Below are 11,559 nucleotides of genomic sequence, written 5' to 3'. Positions count from 1 at the left end.
ACTGATCAAGTCATCACCTTCTTCGAGGACGATTCTCGGAGGATGCATTTTTCCCACCACCATCCTTTAGAGTTGAGAGCCAAATTTTCAACAAGATTGTGGCCTGGATCCTGGTGGACAATGGGAGTTCAGTGAACATTCTGTTTAAGTTAACTTACGAGAAGATTGGGTTGGTTGTTGGTGACCTATCCCCGTGCACCTCCACTCTTTATGGGTTCTCGGGGGAAGGTCTCATTATGATGGGGAAAATTAAGCTACTAGTGACACTTTGAGAAGAGCCTTGCCAGGCCTTCAAATACTGTACTTTTGTGGTCGTGGACTGCTCTTCCTCGTACAATGCCATCCTGGGGCGTCCAACCCTGTTGGAGTTTGGAGCGGTTACCTCCATACGCATCCCACACATTAAATTCCCAACTGGGCGGAACATGGAAGTTTATGTAGATGATATTCTAACGCCCTGGATAGCCAAGGTCGTTACACTGTGTGTTTTAAATAGTGTTAGACTTTCTAAACGATTCTCTTGGCCATAAATGTGTAACTAAATGTGATTAACGGTTTAGGGTTAAAAATTTTGGTCAAAAGGAATAACCATTTCATTAAAATATTTACGTTCACACATGAGATCCCAAAATAACATTTAAAAGGCTAATTATAGTTCAAAAGTTACAATCAGCCGACCTAAGCGGAAAAATAGGGTTTGGCCCTAGTTCCTCTGAGAAACCTCGGTCGTGGTGGTCGAGCAGCCGCATATGTACATGTCACCACCGAAGCTCTCCAACTCATGGCTGGTCCAGCATTCCTTTTCCCTTACCTGCCCCACACAGCACCCGTGATCCAAGGCTCAGCAAGAAAACTTAAACATGCTCATAAGCAATTAATAATATATGATAGAATCAAATAAGCATGCCTTGCAATAATAACCCTACTCATGCATGCATTCTATTCATATAAGTGACTACAGTGTCACACCGGGGCCACTTTCCCTAAATACGTGACAATAGAGTCACCCTGGGGCTGTTTCCCTAAATAAATGACTAATAAGCCATATCGGGGCCCATTGCCCTAGGATATGGGACAATAGAGTCACCCCAGGGCCCACTGCCCTATCCCCTGTATTAACAGCCTTAAAGCTGGCCCAACGTACCTGGCGCTTTCATTTTTCAATGACCATAGGGTTGGTCAAGCATATATCACACTCCTAATTAGGCCTAACCATATCGACCAGCGCTCAGTGTGCTATTGACGCCCTTGACTTATAAGTCAATGCTTTCCAATCAGATAATGCAAACAAGCATACATCATTTAACAATTATCCACATACAGAGTATCCACGCATGGTTAATCAAGTAATCACTCTCATTCACAAAGGCCCAAGCCCAAATCAAATTTATAATTAACAACTAGGCCAAGCCCTAATCACATATATCACGTATTGGGTGCAGTTTTCTTACCTATGGTTCAAGCACAAGTTAATTAACAATGACCCCCGAGCACAATCTCATCCCGAGCCCTAGCGGTACCTTGTCACAGCAATAATATATGATATCCATCAATATCGAGTAAATAATGACTTCTGGACTGAGTCCTAGTCTCCAGGACCTCGAATTCTACTAAACCGGGTAGTAGAATCCTTCCCGAGCCCTTAGGTTTGAGTTCCAGCCACTCAAAACCTACTTTGGCCAATACTCCCAATTTGATTCGCAGCGCCCCTCACTAAGCGTTGCAACTCTCCACAAGTCAGAGAGCCTATTCGTCAATTTCACTAGACATACGCCATGGCGCAACCTGCCTAGCATTGCGGCACCAAGGTGGTTTGAGGCATTCCTTTGTTCTCTGAGTTCATGAGGGTCGTGGCCCCCCAAGAATAAGGACACGGCGCAACCTTGCGAACCCAGTTTTTCAAACATTTTCCCTGACCCAATTCCTCCAAAATTCACCCCAAAGTGGTACCAAACCCATAATTCAGTCCCAAACACATCATCAATACATTATAAACATCAAAACCCAACCTCAAACTTAACAAAATATCCTCCCAAAACAAAACTCAAACCTTGAATTCCAAAACTCAAAACACTATAAAAACCATACCAGAATTTAGCAAAATAGAGCTAGGGATCTTACCTCAGTAGTATAATTCGACCCTAAGCTAGCCCTTGATACATCAATATCTATCAATATCACCTCCAAACTTTACAATCCAAGAGTTTTCTCAAGAAAAACTCAAAATCCAAGAGAGAGAGAATAAGTTGTTTTCCTTTGTTTCCTACCCTTGAAGCTCTCTAGTGACTAAATCACTACTAGGACAGAAAGGACCAAAGTACCCCTTGCCCATTAATGCCCTCTTCAATTCCCACAAGGGCAAATCCGACTTTTGCCACTTTTTCCGCTAATCATAATTAACGCCTCATAATTTCTTGCTAACTCAAATATCCTCGAATAATCACATTTAATTTTTCATTACACAATAAATCCTGATAATGTACTAAATTACTAAAATACCCCCAGGCTAACCCCAAGGCCGGTATTTGACCCCGTTATGACTAAACCACTAACTTACTTCCTAGGATCGCCTTGTATCGAATAACCCAAATATATCCACATAATAATGTGGTCTCAATCAAAAAGCACACACATATATATATATATATATTCAAATATGCTATCAATGGACCAAAATTACGAAAATGTCTTTCTAATAAGAAACGAGCCTGCTTAATACACCTAAATATGCCAATATAGTCATATTATAATATAACTCACATAATTCATATAATCATGCGTATAATCACAAACATGCACATAATATTCAACGATTGCCCTCCTGCCCCCCTAATCAAGGCATTAAGCCTTATTAGGGAAATTGGGATGTTACAAATATCCTCTCCTTAAAGAAATTTCATCCTCAAAATTTTACCTGAACAACTCGGGATACTGTTCCCGCAAGATGGACTCTAATGCCCAGGTCACCTCCTCAACCTTGTTGTTCCTCCATAATACCTTAACCAAAGGTATGGTTTTGTTCCTTAAGACATTTTCCTTCATGTCTAGTATTTGGACTGGCTGTTCTTCATAGGAAAGATTTGACTGCAGCTCCAGATCTTCGTAACTCAATACATGAGTCACATCAGACACATACTTCTGAAGCGTTGAAATATGAAACACATTGTGTATGACCGAAAATGTCGAGGGTAAGGCCAATCAATAGGCCACCTGACCATTCCTCTCCAGGATCTCAAACGGTCCTAAAAATCTAGGGTTCAACTTGCCCTTCTTCCCAAATCTCTTCACCCATTTCCATGGTGAAACTCTAAGGAAGACATAGTCTCCCACTTGGAACTCCACGTTCATGTGCTTTGGATCTGCATAACTTTTTTGTCTACTCTGAGACGCAAGCAGCTGAGCTCTAATCTTCTCAATACCCTCATTGGTCCTCTGAACTACCTCAAGACCCAAGTATTTCCTTTCTTTCGTCTCATCCCAATGAGTGGGCGATATACATTTCCTACCATACAACACCTCATAAGGAGCTACTCTAATGGTCGACTGGTAGTTGTTATTGTAGGAAAACTCTATCAAAGGAAAATCCTTACTCCATGACCCTTTAAAGTCCAGCACACATACTCGCAGCATGTCCTCTAATATTTGAATCATTCTCTTAGATTGTCCATCTATCTGAGGATGATAGGTGGTATTAAACTTCAGTTGTGTACCCATAGCCATCTGCAGACTTCCCCAAAACTTGGAAGTAAATGTGGGGTCCCGATCTGACACAATCTACCTCGGAGCCCCATGAAGGCGCAATATCTCTCTCACATAGAGATCTTCGTATTGATCAACTGTATAAGTCCTCCTCACTGGTAAGAAGTGAGCTGATTTGGTGTATGAGCGCTTAAATCTGCATACAAGTATACGTGGTCGTGTCAAGTAATAAATTCTATAAGAACAGAGATCGTCCCACAGAGACTATTAACCAATTACCAATAATTGCTTTTCACTTTCTATTTGGTGATTAAAACCAAGATGAATAATTCTAAACTATGAACACAATTTAAATAACTGTAAACAAAACAATGAATCAACGAATTAAAAATTAATAATAAAAATCCTAGGAATTAATTTCATCAACTTTTCATTCTATTAATTTTACTAATCAGTTCTAAATCTCTTCTTCCTATTCTAATAGCAGGTTAGCATAAATCGATTCCTATTCTTTTCAAGATATAAGATCTCAGCCTATATGCAAGTTTTCTACATCTCTGTGATAAACTTAAACACATAGAAGGCATTAAGCATAGAAACCTAATTACTACACAATCCATACATGTACTTTCGTCCAATATGCAACCTATGTCTATATAATGATAGCATATTCAATTCTCATCTTTCAAATTTTGAATTAAAACCATTAAATCATGTAAATAGTGATCAAGTATTTACTAGCATTAAGCAAATATCATATAGATTATAATAGAGAAAAAGTATCAATAGAACATCATAATAAAATTAAATTGAAATTCAAGCGACTACATTAATCCCTAGATAAAGGATTTAGTTCATAGATAACAGAATGATAATAGAATTCAAATAATTGTTCATAGAAAACAACCTAAAGAATTAAGATGAAGAAGAAATCTAGAAAGTCATAAACCAGAAAAAGAAATCTAAATACTGCAATCTTTTCTAGATCTAGGGTTTATAAAACTAAACATTGTCTCCTAAATTCGCAGATTAATGTCACTTAAATAGTTTTCCAATGCTCTAAAATGAAAAGACTGTTTTGTCCTTCTAAAAGTGGCTTAAGATTTCAAAACCGCGTCGATAGCACTGTAGCGCTAGGTTTTGGGCGCTGGGGCACTACTCTTCAGGATTCTCAAGTGCTATAGCGCTAGTTGCATAGTGATGTAGCACTTTTTACAGAAACAAATGCCTTGAAGTCATCTTTCTAGTGCTGTAGCGCCATTATGATAACGATGTAGCCCTATTCACATAAACATTACTTGGACTTCTTGCTCCCAAATGACTCGATTTTCTCCAAAATAACTCCATTTTCTTTCCACTTTCACTTGATTCCACTCTTTTCACCATCTTAACATCAAAAACCTGAAACATGATCAAACAAGCATAAATTTGCAATAAAATAGCCCTAAACTAATGAAAACCTTCCTAAAAACTAGACCATAAACAAGCCTAAAACTCGTTTATCAAACTCCCCCAAACTAATCCTTTACTCGCCCTCGAGTAAAGAATTTAACTAGACTCAAACATAAGAAAACCAAGTTGACATAACTAACCAATTCCAACACTCAAGACTGTTATGAACATATAATTCTCAGGAAATCAACATGCAATTAAAATATTAATCTAGATTTTCAGTCAAAATACTTCACCCTTTCACTGCAATTTATTAACGCCAAAGCTCATTTACTCATAACTCGCAAATAAAATACTTGAACCACTTTATGCACCTCAAATCCTCACCAACGAACCACATAACCAAGTTATTTCCATATGCCTGCACTACTTACTATTCTCCATTAATATAAACAAATGCACAAATAAGAATCAATAGGACTTTACAAAGGTTGTAATCAAAGGCTTAGGTACAGGTAGATAATGAAACATTTTAAGCTTAATCATACCACAAGCATTCCAACTAAACAAACTTTCCCAACAATTTCAAACCACTCATCCCTTGTTACCCTTTTTTTTCAACGATTGAGAAAACTATGCAAAACCAACTCATTCTTTTTTTTCTTTATCATGTTACGCTCCCCCAAACTTTGATTTTTCAATAGATAACTGTTTGGGAGTGTAATCCTTTTGCACTTTCTTTTTCTTTTCTTACTTTAACTTTTCTCAATCACAAGGAATTTTCTTAATAACACATGATACATAACATCCCATTACACATTCACTCCCCTCACATAATAATTTTCATGCTCATGGTATGGGTCAAAAGAGTAAATGGCAATCCAATTATGTGTTAACAATAAAACAGTTATAAGGCTCAAAAGGGTTAGCTAAGGATAAAATTTAATAGGGTTAGCTTGAAAGGCACAACCAGTCCAAAAATTTCCTATATCATTTTCCTAAATGTGCATAGTTTCAAATTTCATCTCAAATAGTAAGCAAACAGATTCTACAAATTTTTCAATCTTTTTCAATCCACAATCCAAATTTGACATGCATAAAATAATTCAATTATAAAATTTGCAATTTATGAGCAATAGATCTCTAATGTCAACAGATCACAGTGAAAAAAAAATAAAGTAATCTAACAAAGCATACATATTTGTTTTTTTTTTTTTGGAAGCACATCAACTTTTTCTTTGGATTATACAACATAACAGTCAATCATATTAAAATGGCAATTATCATCAACTTAATTTACACTCTAAAACATGACTCAAAACAAACTAACTAACACTGAACTGAAAAACACAACAAATAACATAAAACTAAAAATCAATCCTCCCCCCCCCCCCCCCCCCCAAAAAAAAACTTAAAATTTAACATTGTCTGCAATGTTAAAGTGCATAAAGAATGAGAAAAGAGACTTACCTGAACAACCACATTAGTATGGCGCTTGTGGAGGCTGGGACGAAGGTCCCTCAAATGGTTGAGACGGCGGAGGCTGTCGTGGTTGAAATCCAGCAAATGGCGGAGGCGGAGGTGGTGGGAATAGCAGAGAATACGGTGGATACTGTGGTGGTGGAGCAAAATAGTTCTGATCCGCATCATTCAAAGACCAACGACTCACCAAATTATTTAAATGAGTCACATGGTTTACCTCGTTCTCGTACTGCTGTCCCATGTACTGATGCATCATCTAATGCTGTTGGACCATGTATTGATTTTGCTGAACAAGAAAATCCAACCTATCATGAACATATTGCATTCTAGGGTCAATACTACCCCCCAGCAACAACGGTTTTGCATTCTCCTCCACCTCAGTTTCAGCACGGCGCTTCCCTTTCTTTCTCGTCTGCGGCACATAAAGAACACGTGCGGGATAATCCTTCATTAAGGTAATAGAAAAAGGCTGCTGCAGTGATTGATAAATATCCATTACGAACTCGGGCACTCCAGCTTTGTAACACAACATGGTGATCATAGACCCACGGCCCAATCCTCTAGTGGTATGGCCTTTTTCGATGTACTCAATGTTCTCCCTAATCCACAAGCCAATGTTGACATTCATACCCGTCATCAGAGCATACATCAAAAGCACTCTATCCTTAGTCACGTCAGACACATGACTCACCGGCATAAATCTAGCACTCACAAAGAAAGGTCAAAACCTTGCCTCTATGTTCAACTGACATGAAGAAATACTCTTAGGCAAGGAACCAGATAGATTCCATAGATCTCCCTCAAAACATAATTTCTCAGCCACAATAGCATAGTCTATGTATCCTTTCAAAAATTGTGAATATTCCTCATCTTGCTCTCTGATATGTGGCACATTAAACACCTTATTAATCGATTCAGAAATGAAAGGCACCTGCTTGCCTCTAAAAAATACCTTATCATTTTGCTTAGCCTTTAGATTTGCATAAATTTCATAAACCAAAGATGCATTAGCCTGGTCCAGTTTAGTAACAAATTTGTCCCACTTCCTATCCGCTAGATTGGCTCTAACCAACTAAAAAATTGGATGATCAAAGGGTTCATTTTGAAATTCCACCTCTATTTCAGGAATCAAAGCCTTTCTTCCAAACCTCTCATACTGTTCTTGAGCCAAATACTCAATAAATCTCATTTCATCATACTCCTGCTCTAGTGTGTCCTCCCTTTGGTGAGAGGCCGAAGCCTTACCTTTTCTTTTGTCCTTAGACTCTCCAACCTTACTCTTATCTGCCTTAGGAGCCATAATACCCAATTACCCAACACTCTAAAATTATAAAAAAAAATTCTGCAGCACCTCCCCATAATTTATACACTTTCCTTTTTTCTAAAACATCCTAGAAATCCAATATTGTAGCACAATATTCCCAAACACAATGTAACATATGAAAAAAATCCAATTTCTACCCAAAGACAAAAAATTCGTACAAAGCCCAAAACTGAATATAATCTTTAGACAAATTGGAGTGAAAACACTTACAAGCTCTTGAAATATTCTTCCATGTGCTTGATTGACCAAAGCCCCCTGAAAATTTCAATTGTCTTCAAGAAATTTTAATATTTTGATTTTTTAGTGTTCAAAACTTTGATGTGGAAATTGGTTTTGGTGGAAAGGAATAGATTAATGGGTAATAGGGATGAGAAGAGAGAAAAGATGCATAAGAAAGATGGTGGAATACCTTGGAGGATGCTTTAACGAAGGATAAATGGTGGTAAGGAGTGGTTTGAGTGGAGAGGAAGAAGAGAAAACGAAGTTGGAGAAGAAGAGAATGTGGTTTAGGGAAAAAAATTTGAAACCCTTACCTTTTTAAGTTTCTGAAGTCTTAGGGCGATGTAGCACTGCCTGGCCATTTGACTAGCTTTGGGTTCTGGAAGTAGCGTCGTAGCACTGCTAGGATAGCGCTGTAGCACTTATTGCTAGTAAAAAACAAATCTGAAACCCACTGGAAAAAGCACTATAGCGCCACTTGGATAGCGTTGTAGCGCTATCAATTCGAAAAAAAAATAAACCTAGCCTCTGCTTGTAGTGCTGTAGCACTTAGAATGTGGCGCTATAGCGCTACATCCTCCTACACTTCACTTTTTTTCACGTTTTTCACGGTTTATGAGATACATCGGAATTTTGCCTAATTAAATCAAAAACTACTAAACAAAATTTCTAAAAACATTGTTCCAAACAAAAAACAAAAAAAAAAAACCTAAAATTAAAAATTAAAAATAAACATAGGAATGCCTCCTAAGAGCGTTGTCTTTAACGTCTTTTAGCCGGACTGTGAACACCCAATTCAGAGTGGTTCCAAAATCACCACAGACTTGCATTTTTCCACTGGGCCTTCTAAATAATGCTTCAATCTCTAACCATTCACCTTAAAGTTTCTCGTTTTCTCGTTATGAATTTGCACCGCTCCATATGGAAATGAAACAACAACTGTGTATGGTCCTGACCATCTCGACTTCAATTTACCAGGAAAGAGCTTAAATCGAGAATTAAATAGCAGCACTTTGTCTCCTGGTTGAAAATCCTTCCTAAGTATCTGCTTATCGTGAAAAGCCTTGGACTTTTCTTTATAAATCCTCGCATTCTCATAAGCTTCATTCTGAAATTCATCGAGCTCGTTCAACTCCATAAGCCTATTTTTTCCCGCCATAAAGAGATCAACATTTAACCTTTTCATAGCCCACTAAGCTCTGTGCTCAAGTTCCACCAGTAAATGATAGGCCTTACCAAACACCAATTGATACGGTGACATACCAATTGGAGTTTTGAAGGCTATGCGATATGCCCAAGGTGAATCATCAAGCTTTTTCGACCAATCCTTCCTTGATGTATTTATAGTCTTTTCCAAGATGCTTTTAATCTCCCGATTTGACACTTCAGCTTGACCATTTGCAATTTTGTGGTATAACAAAGCCTTTCGATGATAAACTCCGTAACGAGCGCATAGAGCAGTGAATGACTTGTTGCAAAAATGACTTCCCATGTCACTAATAATTTCACTTGGGGTACCAAACCGGGTAAAAATATTTTTGTGAATGAATTTAAGTACCTCTGTACCATCACAAGTAGGATTTGCTGCAGCTTCTACCCATTTAGAAACATAGTCTACCGCAAGCAGAATGTACTTGTTATTATAAGATTATGGGAAAGGTCCCATAAAGTCTATTCCCCACACATCAAACAACTCAACTTCCAGAATACCAGTCATTGGCATTTGATCTCTTCTTGATATATTACCGGTCCTTTGACAATGGTCACAACTCTTGACAAAGACATTAGCATCTTTAAATAACGTAGGCCAATAAAACCCACATTGCAGAACTTTTGTTGTTGTTCTTGTTCCTCCAAAATGACCGCCACAATGCAAAGTATGACAATGAGTAAGAATGGAAATCATTTCCTCTTCTGGGACACATCTTCTAATCACTTGGTCAGCACAATGACGAAAAAGAATGGGCTCATCCCAATAATAACGCTTAACTTCCAAATAAAACTTTTTAAGTTGCTGCCTTAACATGTCAGGAGGCACAACCTTGGCTACCAAATAATTAACATAATCCGCGAACCATGGTAGCTTTTCTTCACTGTCTATCGAAAATAATTGTTCATCTGGAAAGTTGTCATCAATTTGTACATTTTTCTTATTAGGCTCTTCTTCTAATTCCAATCTAGATAAATGGTCTGCAACTAGATTTTCTTTCCCCTTTTTGTCACAAATTTCCATATCAAACTCTTGCAATAATAGGACCCATCGAATCAAGCGGGGTTTTGCATCCTTCTAGGTCATAAGGTACTTAATGTTATATTATTTTAAATAATATAATGTTAGATTAAATAATGTGGCATAATATGATTTGTCACACAAATGTGATTTTTCACACCTTGTAACATATTATTGAGAGTCACAAAATTGGACACATGTATGTGCCCAAATGTGACATATTTTGGAGTTACAAAAACAGTTACAAATTTGTAACTCCCCAATGTTACCCAATAATGTGTAGATTTGATATTACACATTTTAATTTGAATTTCTCAAAGACATAAGAGATATGATTGTTAGAGATGTGATTTAACCCCCATAAAGTGCATGGAAGTTACAAAATCAAGTGGGAATGAATTTGGAACGTTTTGGAAAATTTGGAAAATTGGTTGCTGAAAAAACGTCTTGGGCTGCGGCCAGTGTTTTTCATGCTGTGGCCTAAGAGGCAGAAAAACATCATGGGTCGCGACCAGTGTTTTTCAAGCCGCGGCCAGAGTGGCTAACAACATTTTCCAAACTTTGGTTTTATCCAATTTTGAACGTTTCCAACAGCCAAGTAACTCCCAAATCTCTATTTTAATTCCATAAACATCCAATTAATCATTGGTAACAACCATGGGGGTTGGTGGAATTTGAAATTCAAAGGGTGTCTCAAAACTCTATAAATAGGAGCCTATTGCTCACTTGTAAGACACACCATTTTCCATCCACAAAGCACTTGGCTGGAAAATACACCATAGAGACTTGATAATTCCAGAGAGCTATTTCCTTGAGAGATCCCTTAGTGCTTAGAGAATAGGGGGAAATAAGCTTTTGGATAAAGGTCTTGAACCTTGTTCAAGTTGGTGATCCCCACTACTCTACACTTTGGTTGTGTGAGAGTGTGTGTTCCTTTTATTGTTCTTTTCATTCTTTTGATGTTGTTGTTCTTATTTACTTGTATTATTATAGTGTTGAGTTTGTGATCTTCCTCTTCTAAATCTTTCTATTTATATGTATTTTGAGCAATAGAGCTGTAACACTTGTTTAAATATTACCTTGTCAATTGTATTTTTTTTTTTTTTTTGCATAGAGTTGTATTTTGGTTTTACCATTTCCATTGAGCAATATAATATATTCTCTAACAATCAAAAGCTTAGTTTCCTTTTCAATGGAAGGAGAAACCATAGAG

General features: G+C 37.5%; 1 protein-coding gene across 1 annotated transcript; it reads right to left on the bottom strand.

Annotated features, from left to right (window-relative positions):
- Positions 1-8,981: 8,981 nt before the first annotated feature.
- Positions 8,982-9,302, bottom strand: LOC133785546 (uncharacterized). Its single transcript, XM_062224772.1, has one exon. The coding sequence runs from the start codon at positions 9,300-9,302 to the stop codon at positions 8,982-8,984; it is 321 nt and encodes a 106-aa protein (XP_062080756.1).
- Between the last annotated feature and the right edge of the window lie 2,257 nt (positions 9,303-11,559).

The sequence above is a fragment of the Humulus lupulus genome, chromosome 6 (genome assembly GCF_963169125.1).
Source record: "Humulus lupulus chromosome 6, drHumLupu1.1, whole genome shotgun sequence".
In the NCBI taxonomy this organism is placed as follows: Eukaryota; Viridiplantae; Streptophyta; class Magnoliopsida; order Rosales; family Cannabaceae; genus Humulus; species Humulus lupulus.
This window is presented reverse-complemented; position numbering and strand designations above follow the sequence as displayed.

What these genes read in the sequence shown, in the direction of transcription:
- LOC133785546 (XM_062224772.1), bottom strand. Translation starts at nt 9,302, where the DNA reads ATGAAAAGGTTAAATGTTGATCTCTTTATGGCGGGAAAAAATAGGCTT.